Raw genomic sequence first — 19,484 nt, 5'->3', positions numbered from 1 at the left:
TTGCACTGATGTAATCAGCCAATATTGGCATAGTCTTGAGAGATCTCGTTCCCAGCAAGCCTGGAGGTGGGGGTAGTGCTGCTGCCTTCTCTATATAGGGGGTTCAGCCAGGTGCCCAACACTGTCCTGGGGCCTCTCCAGCTCACCATGGCTCGGGCATTGGGAGCGCCAGTTGCACTGTGGCTGTTGGGCTTGTGCTGGTCTTTGGCTAAAGCCCACCCTCTGTGAGTGAAGCTGAGGCTGGGGAAGAAGGACCGGGATTGGGGTTAGAGTGGGATAGGGCTAACTTTTAGGTCTGGCGTCTTGGGACTTCCCTGGTGGCTCAGACGGTAAAGCATCTGCCTAAAATGCAGAAGACCTGGGTTTGATCCCTGGGTTGGGAAGATCCTCTGGAGAAGGAAATGGCAACCCACTCCAGTAGCCTTGCCTGGAAAATCCCATGGACAGAGGAGCCTGGTAGGCTACAGTCTATGAGGTTGCAGAGTCGGACACAACTGACTGACTTCACTTCACTTCTTCAAGTCTGGGGTCGGGGCTAAGGGAGAGCGGTTAGCTCCTATGGAGCCAGACAACTCCGTGTCTTCTTTCTAGAGCTAAAGCTCCTGAGCCGCGGCACGGAGTTGTAGGTGGGAATGTGGTCAAGCCGGATCCAGACGTGACGGGTGAGGCCCTGACTCTCTGCGTCTGTCTTTCTGCTTCTGCATTGTATCCCCTTACGGGTCTTTCACCTGCTGTCTCCCTACCTCCTCCCCAGAACGCTGCTCGGATGGCTGGGGCTTTGATGCTAGCACCCTGGATGAACATGGGAACATGCTGTTTTTAAAAGGTAGCAGGGGCTGGGATTGGGGCATTTGGGACCTCAGACTTGGTCCCTTTCACGAGGATGTATCCTGGTGGTCTTAGGAATTATTTAAGAGCATCACCCATGGCTTCCTTGTAACTATCTCAGTAGGCCCAAAGTTTGCTCTGGGTCCCTCAGTGACTGTGTGTTTTGCAGGGGAGTTTGTGTGGAAGGGTCATGCCTGGGCCCGGCAGTTAATCTCAGAGAGGTGGAAGGATGCCCCCAGTCCCGTGGATGCTGCATTCCGCTATGATCAAAACAGTGTCCTTCTGATCAAGGTACGACTGGACCCAGGTCAGGGCCAGGCCAGGAGTGCTGGAGTCAACACAAGAAACCCTCCCCCAGGTGGCCCTTGCCCACAGGTTCCAGGTTTCCTCCTCCTGGGCCTTCCTTTCCTGAGAAAGTTCAGGCTAGGGTGTGTGTGTGTGTGTGTGTGTGTGTGTGTGTGTGTGTGTGTGCATGCGGGCCTGACAGGCACCACATCCAGTGGCTCTTCTTCAGTCCTAATCTGCGTCCACACCTCTCTGCTACTCCTCAAGCTGTTGACCATCATTTCCTTCCTAGAAATTCTTCCTTGGCTTCCATGACCCCGCATCTGGTCTCCTTCCTATGGTTGCCAGGTTGTTCACTGCACAATGGTAGCTGGCTGAGGGGTGAGTGGAGGATGAAATCCAGCCTACTGTGCTCATCAGGTCCCATGTCCTGGCCCAGCTTGTGTCTGCTCCTTCTGGGCACCTTCTCCTGACTCACACAAAGATGCCGCGTGGCTGCGTGGCCCTCACTGCTGGCCTTGTTTTCCCTTCTGCCTCCTTTCCTGCTCTTCTCAGCTTCTCATCCTGGGCCACTTCCTGAATGTTCCTTGGGGATCCTTCCCAGACTTTCCATTCACCCTCCCTGGGTGATCTCAACCACTGCCATGGCTCTGAGACTCTCCACGTTGTGGACACCAGATATGGATCTCTCCCCAAAACTCCAGACATTTCTTTGCAATTTCCTGGCTGACATCTTCAACTGAGATGTTCTGTAGACACCTCAAATGCAGCACCCCCCAAACGGAACGCAGTATCTTCTGTACAAATCCCTCTCCTCCTGAGTCCCGTATTTCAGCAAATGGCACCACCACGCGCTGCATCCTGTAAACCAGGTGGACATGGGTCATGAGACCTGGCCCTTGCTTATCTTTTCAGGTTGATCTCTTCCCCGGCCACATTCACTGTGTGCCAACCAGATGAGTATACTCTGTACATGCTACTCCCTCTGCTAGGGAGGAGGGGCTGGGAGTGGGGCATTTGGGACCTCAGGCTTGGTCCCCTTCACCAGGATGTATCCTGGTGGTCTTAGGAATTCTATAAGAGCATCACCCATGGCTTCTTTGTAACTGTATCAGTAGGCCAAAAGTTTGCTCTGGATCCCTCAGTGACTGTGTGTTTTGCAGGGGAGTTTCCACACTTGTCTACCTGGAAAATTCCTGCTCAGTTTTGAACACCTGGCCCAAATCTTCTCTCCTCTGTGCAGCCTTCTAGGAATTCTCTAGGTTGACTTAGGCACCTCTCCTTTATTCCCAATGCACTTCACATGCGTCCACCTTGGGGCTCACATGGCTAGGACTCACTAGGGGCTCACTTTCTGCTTTTATACAGTGAAAAAAAATGAAGTCCTTGAAGGCAGATATAGAGTCTTGTCACCCCTTCATGACCAGTGCTTCTCACAATACCTGGCATATGGTAGTCATTCAGCAACTGTTTCTTGAGTGAATAAATGAACAAATGAATGTTTGAATGGGTGGATGATTGCAGGATGACTGTGGATGTGTTTGCCAAAACCAACGGTGTTGCAGATAATTGTACCATGGGAGTGCTAGCTGTACATAGTCAGATGTGTGTGTGTAGTAACAATGATTGGATTTTCTCAAACTGAAGGTGTATAATTGTGCAAGGGGTCAGCACATTGTTGTCCACAGATGGATTGAGAGTATGGGGGACTGCAGAAGAATATTATGTTAAGTGCAACAGATCAAAGGTGTCGTGTGAGCAGAGTGGCAGTGTCTGGCGTGCATATTAAAAATAGCGTGCTTTTGTGTGTAGGGGAACAGATTTTGGGTATATCCTCCTGAGGAGGGGCAGGAATACCCAAAGTTGCTCCAAGAGAAGTTTCCTGGAATCCCATTCCCACTGGATGCAGCTGTGGAATGTCACCGTGGAGAATGTGCTAATGAAGGTGTCTTCTTCTTCCAAGGTCAGTGCAGGCTGGAATAAGACAGCGTGGAGTAGTGGTGGGATGGTGGTGAGGGAGGTTGTGGTAGGGAGGGTGGTGCTGGTAGAATCATGATATGGTTTCCCAAGAAAGAGAAATAGAGAAGCTAATCAAGGTCTACACAGTTTAAGTTGGGGAAGTAAGAGGAAGTCATTCTGGGGAAGTTAACTGGATATAATTCTGCTAAAAGTCCCTCATTGTCCTCCATGACCCTTAGGAGAAATCTATGTTCTTCAGTCTCACAGACAAGGTTCTTCATAACCTTACATACAAGGTTCTCCAAGTCCCTCCAGCCTATTCACCCTCCAGCCTTTAGTCTCTCAATCCCTTCCCTTGAATATGAACCCCCCCCCAACTCTCCCTAGACACCCAATTTACTTCATGCTTTAGGCTTCCATCTCCCACTCTTATCTGCTTTGTAACTCCTTCAGATTTTAGTTTAAGTATCACTTTCTCTGGGAAGTTTTCCCAGACTCTCCCCACTGCCCTTGCTGAACAGATCATGTGTACTTTGCTGCTGAATTTTGTCATATGACTACTTTCCTCAATTCTTTCCCTGCTGGGCTGTGATCTCCATGTGATGGGGACCACATCTGGTCCATCCTGGGGCCCAGTGCAAGCACAAGGGAAGGCACAGTCTGGCCTCACTGAATGCTTGTTGGTTGATTGGACAAAGGCAACCACACGTGGTTCTGGGACTTCTCTACAAGAACCATAAAGGAACGTTCCTGGCCAGCCGTTGGGAACTGCTCCTCGGCCATACGATGGCTCAACCGCTACTACTGCTTCCGGGGTAACAAATTCCTACGCTTCGACCCCGTCAAGGGAGAAGTGAATTTCAGTTATCCTCGGGATGTCCGAGATTACTTTATGCCCTGCCCTAATAGAGGTGAGAAAGCCCCAGCCCTGGGACCTCTGGAGACATGCCCACCTTTCCTGAGTCTGCAAATGCCATACATCCCAGCTCCTACCTTCACCTATGGGAATGATACCTTGGCTCTTGCCCCAGCCCCACTTCCATTCTGGCTCTTCCCAACTGTCTTCATATGGGGAAGACCTGCACCCCCAATACTCCCAGTGGTTTCTTCCACCTCAGACCTCATTCTGACCTCTTGCCTTCGTGTGTTCTCCCTTGCTTATTTCTCCCCCAAGGCCATGCACATAGGAATGCAACCCAGCATGTGGATAAGCGCTGTAGCCCACATCTAGTCTTGTCTGCATTGCTCTCTGACAACCATGGTGCCACCTATGCTTTCAGTGGTAAGAGATGCCCTCCAATCCCCCATCTCTGTCCTCCATACCTCCCAACTCTTTTGTGCATGCCTCTCATCTCTGAGATATTTCCTCCATTTTCATCATTGTGCCCCATATGAACGGCTCCCATCCTTTCACCCTAGCATGCTCCTTTTCACCTCTCATTCCCTCAGATGCATATGGTCCAACCTATCTCATTGTCCAGGCCTCTAACTTCTTCCACCTGTCTGCCTCTCAGTACTATCCATGCCGGGTCTGTGTCTTTCTGGACCCCCTGAGCCTATGACTCCTCATATTCCCTTTGCTCCTGGATGTCTCTGACCCTCTCCCCACCCCCCTACCTCAAGCTTATCCCCAGGAGCTCCATCTTTTTCCAGGTGCCTGGTTCCTATGTCCAGGCCTCTGGGCACAGCATTACCTGGAAATAAGATGTTCCCATTGCTGAGAATCAGCAAAAAAGTGTTCAGTTCCTTAGATCTTTAGGCAATAGCTTCACTAGCCTGATGAGATTTCTCCCCTGAGTGACCAGGGGAGACCCCTCTCCCCAGACCTGTGCCATTAATTAGTAAAAGCCACCTAATGCTACCTAAGGATAAGTCTTGACCTATACTTGAGGACAGCTCTAAGAGAAAGAGTGACCTACCACATTACACTCTGCCTAAGACATACGTATGACAGGATAAAAATGTAAAACAGTGGTTTAGAATACAGCAGAGTGAAAAATCCTTCCTTACTCCTAACCCCTGAACAAATCTGATCAGATGTGACTACCAAGCTGTAATGAAAAATACACAGCCACAAGCAGAGCATATCCCCATAACAAGGGGGCTATATAATATAACAGCATATCCCCATGCTGCAATGAGAACATAGCTCTGTGATGAAACACACACCCACAGTGAACAAGTAACCCTGTACTGAGAATACGTGCCAGAGTAAGAACACATACATATCAGGAGAATACGCAGCTTTGGTGACAGCAAGGCACCACTGGGAGAACACACACACAAAGTGAGATCGATAGAAAGACATGGAGATAGAAACACTAAGAAAATAGGGCTACAGGGACCCCACAGAGAGAGAGAGAGAACACTCACCCCTGGCGAGATCGTGGAATCTCAAGGCCATGTGCGCATAAACAGAATGCAGCTGAAATCCTAAATCAAGAGTATTAGAGATGTTCCATAGCTGTTGAGAGAACACCGTTATGTTAAAAATACCCAGCCAAGGTGGGAACTCACTATGTTGGCAAAAACACCAGCCGTTTTTGACCCAGCCGTTCAGCAAAGGGCCAGTTCTCCCCTCTCCCTTATTGAAAAATCTCTTGTCTCTACCTCATGGTTTCTAATCCATTCTTTCTGCTTTCCCAACTTTGGCTCACACATGGAAAACATCATGTCCTCTCAACTTTCTCTCTGGTTATGATCTTTTAGCCTCAGATACAACTGATAACTGCCTCGGTTGCTCTTTTTCCTACTGGTTTTCCAGAGAGAGAATGGGACTGGCCCAGCCCCATAGTTTTATTCCAGACCTGTGGAATAAAGTGGCTGCTGGTTGGCCTCTGCATTGGCCATTGATGGACTGGGGGTTAAGCACTTGTTTCCTTTGCCCAAAGAGCAGCATAGCTCTGATTCTCAAAATAGGAGCCATGAGCAGGGTAGATTCATCAGGAGGGAAAGGTGGACATGTGGTCACTGAGACTTGCCTGGTTAATACACACAAAGAGAGCTTGTGGCTGCATGGGGAACACCAGCTATTTATCAAGCACCTGATAGGCACTGGGCATTGTTCTAGCCACTGGGATACAGTGATCAACATGGCAGACAAGACAATTACCTGCATAGAGCCTGCTGGAGAGAGAGAAGATGATAAAAAAAAAAAAAGGAGAGAGAAAATAAAACAGAATACTTTCAGGCAGTGTTAATAGCTGTGAAATGTCCTGGGAACATTAGAATATTCCTTATTCTCAAATACCATTTGAAGCTAGTATAAATGGATTTGTGAGTTTGATATTTTAAAATATAAAATAAAAAATGTTAAATGTCAAAAAGCTGTGAAGGAAATAGGACAGAATAATTGGATAGAGGTGAAGAGAATGATGGGCCCCTTCTCTGAAAGATGATTTTTAAAAAATATTTATTCTATTTATTATTTGTCTGTACCAACCTTAGCTGCAGCATATAAGATCTTGTTCCCTGACCAGGGATCAATTAAACCCGGGTTCCTGCATAGGCAGCATGGAGTCTTAGCCACTAGACCACCAGGGAAATCCTGAAGAGATGACTTTTGAGCTGAGATTTCAGTGATAAAGAGAAATTAGCCCCATAAAGCAATGGAGGAGAAGCATTTTAGGGAAGGTGAACAGCAAATACTTTGAGGAGTCAAGAAAGGAGGCCAGTGTGACTCGAGTGTTGGGGAAGAGCAGATGAGTGACTTGAAAAGAGGGAGAAAGGAGCCAGATCACATGGGTCTGGGAATTCCCTGGCGGTCCAGTGGTTAGGACTCTATGTGTTCACTGCTAAGGGCCCAGGGTTCTGTCCTTGGTCAGAGAGCTAAGATCCTGCAAGCCATGCATGGACCAACCAAAAAAGTAAAAAGATTATATCATGGGCCTGGTAAGGATTTTCAACTGTAAAAGGAAGCCAGGAGGGGATCTTGAGCTGGGCCATGATCTGTTCTTAGTTTTTTAAAAGATCATCCTGGTTTCTTGTGGAATGTAAGTCACAGAGCTATAATTGTATAAGCAGGGAATCAGGCGAAGAGTTTTTGTAGCTGTCTGGATTAGAGGTTATGACAACTTGGACTGGGATAACAGCACAGAGGTGGTAAGCAGTCATCATGATGTATTCCGGAAGTCGAGTCCATAGCATTAACCAATGCCTTGGATATTGGTCAGAGCGGGGAAGGGAAAAGAGAGGTTTCAAGAATGACTTAGCTTTGGGGGACTGGGAAACTAGGTGACAAGTGGTTCCTTTTACTAAGATTAGAAAAGACTAGGGTAGAAGGTGTGTGTGTTTGGTGGGAGCAGAAATGAGTTTGGACACATTAGGGTATTGGTATCTAGTAGCCCCAAATGGACATGTCAGGTAGGCAGCTGAGTTTGAACCTGACACTCAAAGAAAAGGTCCATCAGAGGTGAAGAGAACAGATCAAAAGTCTTCAGTATGCAGATGGGGTTTAAAACCCTGGACTAGGTAAAATCACCTAGAGAGTGAGGGCAGATAGAGTGGAGGCCCAAACTAGGGGATTCTAATGTGAGATACCAGGCTGAAGAGGCATCAAAAAGGTAAGAACACTGGAAGAATCTCGAATAACAGGAGCCAAAATTAAAAAAAAAAATTAAAAGAGGGAACTGTGAGCAGTCAAATGCTGCTAAGAGGTAGAGTAAGAAGAAGACATTAGATTTGGCAAGCTGGAGGATACTTAACCCTGAAGAGAAAAATTTCAATGGCAGAGGGAAACAGGAATATAAGTGAAGTGGACTGAGGAAGGAAAGGTAAATAAAACTTTAGACAATTTTTTTAGGAAGTTGTTATGAAAAGGGGAGAGGAAAATTAGGGGGCTGGTCTGGCTACTCCCTCTGTCTCCGGCCATCTCCAGGGATTAGAGAACAGAGCCCATGTGAGAACACCCAGGGGGAGCTTGCTGGGGTCTTCCCTTTTTTTTCGAACTTTTTATTTTGTATTGGGGTTTAGATTCTATGTTGTGATAGATTCAGGTGAACAGCGAAGGGACTCAGCCATGCATATCCATGTATCCATTCTCCCCCAAACCTCCCCTCCCATCCAGGCTGCCACATAACATTGAGCAGAGTTCCATGTGCTATACAGTAGGTCCTTGTTGGTTATCTACTTTAAATATAGCAGTGTTTTAGGTTATAGGTCCTTGTTGTAAATATAGCATTTCTAAAAAGAAATGACTCAAATGAACTTACTTACAAAACAGAAAGAGACTCATGGACATAGAAAATGGACTTATGGTTGCCAGGGGGAAGGGACAGTTAGTGAGTCTGGGATGGTCACACACATTGCTTCCCTTTTAACTTCTGGCCACCATCTCATTGTAGCACCTCCTCACATGGACATCTGAAATGCATAAGGAGCCCCCACCAAACCTCATAACGTTGGCCTGATCTAGCAACCTGGCCACTCTTCTCCAAGCTTGCCCTCCCATCAGGCCCCTGCTGCCTCCAGTTTCATCAGGTCACAATGCCTAACTTTTCCAACCACTTGTTTGCTCTACTTTCTTACCTAGCCTCTTCCCTCTTGGCCTCTGGATGCACTCTCTCCTCCCTCTTGGGACTCACCCCTGCATCTGTCACTTGCCTCTTCACGGCCTGACCTTTTACCACCAGCACTAGAGCTCCCTCTGCTACCCCACAGAGAACCACTACTGGCGTCTGGACAGCAGCCGGGACGGGTGGCATAGCTGGCCCATTGAGCATCTGTGGCCCCAAGGTCCCTCAACAGTGGATGCTGCCTTTCTCTGGGATAATAAGCTCTATCTGATCCAGGTGTGTGATGGGAGAGAGGCCTGAGGTGGAGACTGGGGAGAATACCCTGCTCTGTGCTGATTAATGTCCTTTGTCCTCCAGGGTACCCAGGTATATATCTTCCTGACAAGGGCAGGCTACACTCTCGTACAAGATTATCCAAAGCAGCTGGAGAAGGAATTCGGGAGCCCTCGCGGGGTCAGCCTTCATTCCGTGGATGCAGCCTTTACCTGTCCTGGATCTTCTCGGCTCCACATCATGGCAGGTGAGGGGCGTCGGGTGCTGAGGGGTGGTTGGTTCTGTGCTTCTCCATCAGGGCATGAGAAAGGCCAGGTGCAGATCCCTGTGACGTGGAAGCCATGTTACATCCGGTGTCTCTTCCCAGGCCAGAAGCTGTGGTGGTTGGATCTGAATTTAGGAGCTCAAGCCACGTGGACAGAGCTTCCTTGGCCCCATACGAAGGTCGATGGGGCCCTGTGTACGGAGAAGTCTCTGGGCCCCCACTCATGTTCCGCCAATGGTCTGGGCTTGTACCTCGTCCAAGGCCCCAATCTGTACTGCTACAAAGATGTGGAGGAACTGAGCAAGACCACGGACCTTCCCCAGGCCCAGAGAATGAACAGCCTCCTGGGCTGCGCTCCCCCCCAGCACTCCTGACGCAAGTCTGGCCCGGCTCCTCCTCCCCATCTCCTCACAGTAAAGCCACAGTGCTTCTTCACTTGAATCAAAGGGCCCTGGTTGTGGAACAATTTCACTTCTTTGAGTTGAGAAGCTTTTAACCTCTCTTTTTGAGGCTCTTAAAGCTACAGGAGGTAAGGGAGGGGAGGGCTGAAGGACAAACCTCATTTCTTTACAGGTGATTCCTGAATCCCAGTCATAAACTGGCTCCAGACTATCATCCAGACAGGGAAACAGAGGGGAGGGAGATGTCAGAGGGAGGGGATATATACATGTATATATATATCATTATGACTGATTCATGTTGTTGCACAGCAGAAATCAACACAACATTGTAAAGCAATTATCCTCCAATTGAAAAACAATATTAGAAAAGAGAGGGAAAGAGAGAAAAAATGTAGAGAAAGGAACCCGTGTTGGCACAGCAAGTAAGAAGCAGAGCAGGGACTCTGCCCTGCTAATAACGGACCACACCTTGGCCCCAGGACATCAGGAAAATAGGGCTGGAAGTGGCTACGCTTGCACCACGTGGGCTGGCCCAGCGCTGCCATGAAGGGCTTTGGGAGTCCTCAAACTGTAGATCCAGGGGATTCAGGCAGCATCACAGCAGAAGATGAGGCTTGGTTGCTGTGAGTCAGGCACAACAAGCAGAATGAAAAATGAGTGTTTTCATCTGCCTGAAGCAAGCTGGGAAAATGCAAGGACTGACTCCGGGACCTGGCACTATGGAACACATTTTCAGAATGTCACACAGCCTTGTGGGCATCCTGTTGACTGCCTACCAGTCCCCTGGGTGTTTGCACCATCTAGGCCAGCAGTGTCATCTGGGTGGAGGTTACAGTGGTTTGTTCTTTTCTGGTCATCAGCTGACCAAGACTTTAGGGTCCAAACTTACTGACAACCATTTGATTGGGGATTGGCCTGGACTATAGGCAACTGGGTCTCGAGGTGAGACCATTTTCTTCCTCTACCTTTCCAAGTCACCTGAGGTTGAAAACTTGTTTTAGGCTCAAAAAAAAGTCTCAGACTCTAGCAAGGGGCCCTCACTCTGAGCTTCCATATGCTAGCCTCAGTGACCTCTTCCATTAAATGGGCACAATACTAGACAGTTCCCTCTGACAATGAGTATGGACTCAAACCCACCTCTTGGATTCACTCCAGAGAATCCTTGGAAGGATAACCACACTCTGGTCCATGGTCCCTCCTGACCTGGTGGCCCCATCCTCTGTGGGGCTTTGGAGTCTAAGAAGAGAAGACAGACAAACCTGGCACTGGGAGGCCAGGCCACAGCTTGGTTCCCAACAGGCACCAGGCCCTTGTTGTTCAGGAGAACTGGCTCAGGTTCCTTTCCCAGGCTCAATGGCTGGGAAGAGAAGCAAGTGATGAACCCAGGCCCGTTAGATCATGGTCCATCCAGGACTTGAGTTTGGCTGGGACTGGAAACAGAGGTAGGGGCAAGGCACCAGGGCTGCAGGATCCACTTCCAAGAAGTGTCTTGAGTTTTCCCTTCCATCCTTGAAGATGTCTGGATGGTTCTCCTCATGGGGTTGGCTTCTTCTCCTTCAGCCTGAGGGGTGAAGACAAGGCTTAGTTCTGGGTCTCGTCCAGTCCATGTGCCACATCTGGGGCCAACACTGCATCATGTCAGGATGCCTAGAGGTATTCTAAACAGTTATCCAGCAACTCTGGTATTGGAGGCTAACTTTCTTCTCTACTGAAAAAGGAGGACTAAGTCTCCTCTTTCTTCTCTTCTCCCATCTGCTCTGTTGAAGGGACGCCTCTAAGCTTGTGTCCAAGGAACTTTCAGAAAAGGTCAACTCATGATTCTTCCATCCACCCTCTTAGCATCTTCTATGCTTAGGGCAGTGTGTCAGGCAGTAGAAAAAAAAGATGGGTTGGACAGTTCCTGCCCCCAAGGTCTGCCACTCTACACAGTTGGGGTAAGTGGGGGAGGTTGGGGGGAACACAGACAAGGCATCAGATAAATGCAATAGAGTGAGACAGACATTAAGATGGAAGACTATATATGAAAATGAAATCAGAGCCAGCAACACCTGGATGGGGAGCAAGTTAGGAAAGCCTTTATAGCTGAATTTTAAAAGATGAGTAGAACTTATGCAGTCCTTTCAGTTCAGTTCAGTTCAGTTCAGTTGCTCAGTCGTGTCCGACTCTTTGTGACCCCATGAATCGCAGCATGCCAGGCCTCCCTGTCCATCACCAACTCCCAGAGTTTACTCAAACTCATGTCCATCAAGTCGGTGATGCCATCCAGCCATCTCATCCTCTGTCATCCCCTTCTCCTCCTGCCCACAATCCCTCCCAGCATCAGGGTCTTTTCCAATGAGTCAACTTTTTGCATGAGGTGGCCAAAGTATTGGAGTTTCAGCTTCAGCATCAGTCCTTCCAATGAACACCCAGGGCTGATCTCCTTTAGGATGGACTGGTTGGATCTCCTTGCAGTCCAAGGGACTCTCAAGAGTCTTCTTCAACACCACAGTTCGAAAGCATCAATTTTTTGGTGCTCAGCTTTCTTCACAGTCCAACTCTCACATCCATACATGACTACTGGAAAAACCATAGCCTTGACTAGATGGACCTTTGTTGGCAAAGAAATGTCTCTGCTTTTTAATATGCTATCTAGGTTGGTCATAACTTTCCTTCCAAGGAGTAAGTGTCTTTTAATTTCATGGCTGCAATCACCATCTAGCAAATACATATTCGCTGCCTGCTATGCACTACCATGCCCGGTGCATTATAGGCAGAAGAGCCAACACAAGCAAAGAAGAGCCAGGAGTGGAAACCACAACTACTCAACAGGGCTGAGTACAGGGGATGAGTGAGAGGCTGGTTGGAGGTGAGGCTGGAGAAGGAGTCAGGGGCTTCTCAGCTCATGGGGGGGCTTGCCTATCAGGTTAGGAAGCTTGGAATTTGTCTATCTTTGGGGTAATGGAGACCTACTGAGGGATTTTAGACCAAGGAGTCCCCATACTTGATGAGATTTACATTTTAGAAAGATGACTCTGACTGTTGCAGAATGGATTCTGGGTGAAAGGAGATCGCTGTGGATGTCAGAAAGTCACTGAGGAGGTCAGTGCTGTGGTTCAGGTATAAATCATGGAGGCCCGGACACTGGTGCAATGGAGATAAAGAGAAGCAGGCAGATTAAAAATCATTTAGGGGATTTCCCTGATGGACCACTGGCTGAGACTCCACACTCCCAAGGCAGGGGGACTGAGTTCAATCCCTGGTCAGGGAGGTATATTCCACATGCTACAACTAAGAGTTTGCATGCAACTAAGTCCAACTAACACCTGGTGCAGCCAAATAAATTACTTAATTAAAAAGAAGACATTCTGTAGGACTTGCTTATAGACAGGATAGGAGGGTGACAGAGTGAGAATTTCACTGCCAAACTCCTCCAGGGCCCCTTTTCCTGCTCATCATTGTGCCTCTTCTTCCCAAACTTTCCACGGTGCCCTCTCAAATGCACACTCCATGGTCAATAAGCTTCTCTATATTCTTTACACACTCCATGGTTAATATGCTTCTCTCTTTCTCTCCAACGAAGAGATCGAGCTCTGCCCCAGGGACTTCTTCCTTCCCCTGGAGCTGTCCCAGTGGAAGGGAAGCAGCTCAGCATTGGCAAGACTCCCATACACGCCTATGCTATTTTCTTCCTCTTTCTATGCATGTTAAATTCTTTTCTTTGGCATCAAGCAAATGAGCCATAGTATCCTTATGGCTCTCATCTACTAAACTCCTGATTATGTCCTCACTTGCTGAAGACCCTACTTCAGTCACCCAAACTCAGACCCTAGTCCTCATTCACAACTGCTCCACCTGTGAAGAAATTCCTTAAATTCCAGCACCCTCCTACCTTTATCCTTCTTCATTCTTTCTCACTGCTCTCTGACTTTTTTCCCATCCAAATTGAACATCAAGGTTGACCAACTGAACAATTTTCTTAACAATGGCTTTATTTCTCTGTTCCCTTTAACTTCTATTTAATCTAACCATGGAAAAGAAAATAACAACAACAACAACAACAAAAGCCAACTTTAGGGCAGAGAAAGAGTGTGAGCTTGAGTTAGACATGTTTGAACTCCAGTCCCAGTTGGCCCACTTCCTAATTCTGTAGATTTGAGAAACTCAGCCTTTCTGAGCCTTGTGTGTGGTATATATGTGTATGCAAAATAGGAAAATATGTATCAATCACTGTTCCATAAGGATAGAGAGAGCACTCTAGATATTCCAAGTAGAAGAGGATTCTTTTTTTGCATTTAAAAAATTACTTATTTTTAATTGGAGGATAATTGTTTTACAATGTTGTGCTGATTTCTGCCACACATCAACCTTAGAGGAGGATTTAACAGCAAGGAATTTGTTACAAAATTGTGGGGGAAGTCTGAAGAAGCATAAGAAGGAAAACAGAGTTACCCAGAGACCAGGAAACTACCACTGGTCTTGACTTAAAGGAACAAAAGGCAGAAAAGGTATTGCCCAAAGAACAAGGAGGTGGAACCTACAAATCTTCACTGGCTGCTAATGTAGCTAGAGTCTGTATTGCTGATGCTGCTGTAACAGCCTCCCTGTTTGCTAGGGTGGAGCCACTGCTCCTGAATTTCCTCCTGAAGAGGCCCTGCCAAAAGCAGAGTGACTCTTTCCTTCCTCCTACCTTCTTCAAGCGAGAGTTCCCACTGGCACAATCTAACTGGAACAAAGCGACAAAGGAACCTGAGAAATGTGGTTTTCAGATCTCCAGCCTTGTTGGTACAAGGGAGATTACAGAACAATGGATGTAGGGCTGAGTACCAACAGACAATATTGACCATATATATGTGTCATAACTCTTGGTTGCAAGCTATAAAACCTGGCTCAAAGTGGTGTAAACAAAAAATATTGATCAACTTATGTGACTTCAGGAAAAGGTAAACAAAGGTGTTAAATGGAAGTTATCAAGCATCTGTCTCTCTCCATCCTTTAGCTCTGCTTTTTTTACATTGGCTTCATTCTCAGGCAGGCTTATCCCTTCTGGTGGCAAGATAAGGACCAGGCTTATATTCTACCAGCACCGCTAGCCCAAAAGTTGAAGGAAAATTCCTAGAACTGAGTTTAACTGGCTCAGATTAGTCATGTGCCTATCTCTGAATTGATCATTTTGACTTGATCCTGGATAAGAGCCCAGCACTGAGATGGGTTGTCGAGTTCGAATGATTCCCATCTGAACCCCACAGATTAAGAGTGGGGAGGAGATGGGTCTTCAAAGAAAACTGATGTGCTGTTACCAATCAGAGGAGGAAAAGATGCTGCACTGGTAACAACAAAGGCAACAATAACTTGTTCGTGACAGGATAATACTCATAAGGTTTTCCATATTCTCCATCCAATCCTCCTTCCCTTCCTCAGCTAGAGACTTCAGAAATATTGATATCACTAGGTGTGAAATACCTTAATCTCTTGCCTGACTCCCACCTTATTAATTATCCTATCTACCCTATATCCTCACCCCAACCCTTCAGCCTATAAAGCTCAGGTGTCCAATTCTCTCTGAGCCCTGATCCCACCTCCTCTCATCACCTCCAGGATCTCAATTTATCTTTCATTTTTTTTCTTTCCTTTCAGATCTATCTTCTCTACTTGGTATCTTTCTGTAGTTTATACCCAGGTGGTGCTAGTGGTAAAGAACGCTGCCAATGTAGGAAATATAAGAGATGCAGGCTTGATCCCTGAGTTGGGAAGATCCTCTGGAAAAGGGCATGGTTACCCACTCCAGCATTCTTGCCTGGAGAATCCCATGGACAGAGGAGCCTGGCAGGCTATAGTCCATAGGGTCACAAAGAGTTGGACACGACTGAAGCGACTTAGTATATATGCAGGCGCACAGACCACATTCAAGTCTCTGTTATCTTTAAGGGAAAAAAAAAGATAAAACCAGAATCTTCAACTTTGTACCACTTTTCAGCTACTGTCTATTCTTTCTTCCAACTTTCTTAAAGAGGGATCTCCACTTACTTATCCTACTTCCTCATTTTCATTTGCTTAAGTACTATTGTGGCTTCTGCCTCTATTTTCTGCTAATATAGATCATACAGGGATCCATGACCTCCATATTGCCAAATTCAAAGTATACATTTTTTGACCTTGACCTGTTGGAAATCTTTGCTGCATTTGATGCTGTTGATCACGTCTTCCTCCTTGAATTTCTCCTTCTTTCCTCCCTTGGATTTCTTCCATGATATTGCTGCTGCTGCTGCTGCTAAGTCGCTTCAGTCATGTCCGACTCTGTGCGACCCCACAGATGACAGCCCACTAGGCTCCTCCGGCCCTGGGATTCTCCAGGCAAGAATACTAGAGTGGGTTGCCATTTCCTTCTCCAATGCATGAAAGTGAAAAGAGAAAGTGAAGTTGCTCAGTTGTGTCCGACTCTTCGGGACCCCATGGACTGCAGCCTACCAGGCTCCTCCACCCATCTCTCCTAATCTTCTCTTATTCTGTTTCTTCTCTGCTTTCCTCGGGGCTTCTTTTCCTCTGCTGGCTCCCAAATGCTAGCATTCCCACAGTTCAGTCCTCCATCCTTTTCTCATTCTCTACTTGGTCTTCCTAGGAATGTACTAGAACAGTCCTGTTGAAGAATGGTGTTGAGGAAGTCCTTTCTAGACCTAGCAATTGACTTTTGAGATCCACTGCATATAATATGTAGTAAGATTTTATTCATGGATTTCCCAAATGATAACAACCAATCTGAAGAAAGAGGGTTTATTGTATCAACTACAAGAAAAATTACAATATCAAAGCAATATTTACATGTATTAGTAGAAAAGGTCATCTTTGCTCCAAAAGTGTCTTTGCTGCTAATAGGGTTGCAAGATCTATTCTTCCCTATAGGTGACTTGGTTGCCAAGTCACCTATAAGTGATACAGATGTTCAGCAGGCTGATCTATTAAACCAAACAGCATAAAGTCAGTACTCCTGGTAAATAAGTCTGGATGGATTTGCTTCTCATCAGTTTTTCCTGGTAAGTTCAAGGTAAGAATTTGAAAAATGTGCTGCCTCAGAGGGACCCACATTGGTCAAAATCACACAGAGTATCTGAGATGGCTCATAAGCTACTGGTTGTTCTGGAAACCATCAGAAGGGAGATGAGATACAACATAGAAAGGATGGATGAAGGGTACAGGTTGACTCCCCACCAATCAGGAGGCTTTGCAGAAGTAGGAGAGCAGGGTTTCAGGAAAACTGTGTGTGAATCAAACTGCACTGTATGTATATCTTTTTTTTTTTTAAACAGCTTGGTTACAGCTCAAAGTTTTATTCAATAAACAAAGGATAGTACACCCCCCAGGTGTGAGGGTGAAGAGGGTGGAGATCCCAAAGGAGAGGCCCATATGTACATCTTAACTGCACTGTATGTTTGCATCTTAACTAATTAGATGCCTGTCCCCATCTTCACCATCTACCTGTGACTACCTGAAGAGACATCCCTGGATATTACAGCCATCCTGCTTAATGGGATAGGCAAGACAAGTATTCTGGTGGGCTGTCTGTAATGGGTGCTATTGCTGGATTTCTTTTTCATTTGCTCAAGCAGAAATCTGGAAGTCATCCTTTCCTTCATCCCACCTTAGCCAAGCAATCAATTAATCACTAATTGTTGAGTTCTTTCTCCTGAATATTTATTAAACCTATGCAATCCTCTCCATCCCTAATCCCACCACTATAGTCATCTCCTAGACTACATCAATTGCTTTCTAACTGGTCCTCATCCTGCCAATTTTGCTGTCTTCCTATCTATTCTCTACTTAGCAGCCAGAAGTGATCTTCTGAAATGCAAGGGTGGGACTTCCCTAGCAGTCCAGTGGTTACAACTTTGCCTTCCAATGCAGGGGGTGCAGGTTTGATCCCTGGTTGGGGAGCTAAGATCCCACATGCCTCACAGCTTATATATATATACATGTGTGTGTGTGTATATATATATATACACACACACATAAAACAGAAGCACTATTGTAACAAATTTAATAAAGACTTTAAAAATGGTTCACATCAAAAAAATCTATTAAAAAATTTACCTCTTAAAAAAAGAGGACTGACGCTGAAGCTGAAGCTCCAATACTTCTGCCACCTGAGGCTGGGAAAGATTGAAGGCAAAAGGAGAAGCGGGCAGCAAAAGGATGAGATGGTTAGACAGCATCACCGACTCAATGGACATGAATCTGAGCAGACTCCAGGAGATAGTGAACAACAGGGAAGCCTGGTGTGCTGCAGTCCACGGGGTTGCAGAGAATCGGATACAACTGAGTGCCTGAACAATGACAACGACGTAAAAAAAAAATGCAAAGGTGAATGAACATGTCCCTCCCCTGCGCCAAACCTTTTGATGATTTCCCACTGTCCTAAATTAAAGTCTCAAACCCTAAGCCTAACACCATGGTTCTCCTTAATTTGGCACCTGTCTACCTTTCCAGCTCACCTCATGCCATTCTTCTACATTATCACACCCATCCTGGCCTTCTTGTACTTCTCCTTTGACTTGGAATCATCTTCTCTTCTCCTGGATGACCTCTTTTGCACCTTATCCCCTCACCTAAGTGCCACTTCCTAGTGAAAGTCTTTCCAAATGTCCCAAAATTTAGTCCACTCACATAGTATTCTGTAGCTTTCCTTCAAAACACTCACCACAATTCTAATCATATATTTAGTATCACTTTCCTTCATTATTCAAGCTTCATGAGGGCAGGGACTGAATCTTGTCTCTTGACAAGTTCCTAGCACCAAGGACAGTGCCTCCCACACCATAATTATTTATTGAGAGAGAATTATCAAATGAATGAGGACATCTTTCTTCTTCTGAGTAACTCTCACTCATCTTTCAAAGACAAAAGTCATATGTTATACCCTCCAAGTTGGGTGACAGTCAAATCTGATTCATCTTTGGGACCCTAGGACCTAGCCTGAGGCTTGGTACGTGGTTGGTATATAATAGAAGTTTGTCAAATCATAATAAACTCTTGGCCAGGAGTTGATAATTTCCGAAGTCAAATGATGGGTATATGAGAGTTCATTATACTAGTCTGTTACCTTTCTGTATATATTTGAAAATCTCCATAACAAAACGTTAAAAACATTTATATTCACCTCAAGTCAAGTGAAAGTGTAGTCAAATATGATTTTGAGACTTCTAGTCATGTGTGTGTGTGTGTGTGTGTGTGTGTGTGTGTGTGTGTGTGTGTGTGTGTGTTCTCAGATACATGTACTGGAGAGAATTCTTTTTCATCCCAGTGAAACTTCTTAAAAGGCAAAAAAAAAGGGGGGGGGGTGAGACAATGAGTTTAGATTTTGACATTTTTAGTTTTAGGCACCCCAAAGGCATCTTCAGTCAGTTGCTCAATAATTCGCAGGTACAAGAAATTAAACCTCTGCCTTAGAGGAATGAGTCAGGGGAGGGTTTCTGGATGGTGACACTCCCTCACTGGCTTTGATGGCCTCTGGGTCACTGACCTGACCAGTGGGGACTACTCCACTATCCAGGGAGTCTGCAGTGTTGAGCTCCACCATTCCTTCCTTCACACTTTTCATGTGCATTCTCCCCTTCTTCTGGCCCTCCTGGGAATTTCTGCCAGGGAGCTATTCGTTCTTCACGTCTGCAAGGCCTTGGAGTCACAGTCTCACGTCCAGCCGCAGGGGTAGGGTGTGAAGAAACATCTGGGTTCCAGTTTGTTTCCCCCACTTACCTGTGACCGCAGACAAGTCGCTTTACCTTTCTGAACCTCAGCATCTTGTCTGCAAACTGAGGATAATCAGAGCGGCGACTTCACAGGGCTGGTGTGAGCACGAATGCGTACAAAGGGTTTAACACTGAGCCTGGCACCGTGAAAGCGGTCAATAAATACGAGCTATTATTATCACCAACGCTGTGTCCTCATCGCTTACCACCAGGACGTCAGGGAGTGTTGCCGCAAGAGCCG

The 19,484-nt window shown here is 46.5% G+C and overlaps 1 protein-coding gene across 1 annotated transcript; it reads left to right on the top strand.

Annotated features, from left to right (window-relative positions):
- Nucleotides 1-147: 147 nt before the first annotated feature.
- On the top strand, nucleotides 148-9,497 carry HPX (hemopexin). The gene is made up of 10 exons (XM_065945471.1): nucleotides 148-224; nucleotides 592-662; nucleotides 755-826; nucleotides 998-1,119; nucleotides 2,926-3,076; nucleotides 3,771-3,983; nucleotides 4,247-4,354; nucleotides 8,731-8,861; nucleotides 8,943-9,105; nucleotides 9,226-9,497. Exons 1-10 carry the CDS (start codon nucleotides 148-150, stop codon nucleotides 9,495-9,497), a joined length of 1,380 nt encoding a protein of 459 aa, XP_065801543.1.
- The last annotated feature ends 9,987 nt before the right edge of the window (nucleotides 9,498-19,484 follow it).

Source organism: Muntiacus reevesi, chromosome 9 (assembly GCF_963930625.1).
Source record: "Muntiacus reevesi chromosome 9, mMunRee1.1, whole genome shotgun sequence".
In the NCBI taxonomy this organism is placed as follows: Eukaryota; Metazoa; Chordata; class Mammalia; order Artiodactyla; family Cervidae; genus Muntiacus; species Muntiacus reevesi.
This window is presented reverse-complemented; position numbering and strand designations above follow the sequence as displayed.

Coding starts and splice junctions, on each gene's coding strand:
- HPX (XM_065945471.1), top strand. CDS start 148: ATGGCTCGGGCATTGGGAGCGCCAGTTGCACTGTGGCTGTTGGGCTTG. Junction 663..754: donor GCCGGATCCAGACGTGACGG/GTGAGGCCCTGA, acceptor CCTCCTCCCCAG/AACGCTGCTCGGATGGCTGG. Junction 827..997: donor GAACATGCTGTTTTTAAAAG/GTAGCAGGGGCT, acceptor TGTGTTTTGCAG/GGGAGTTTGTGTGGAAGGGT.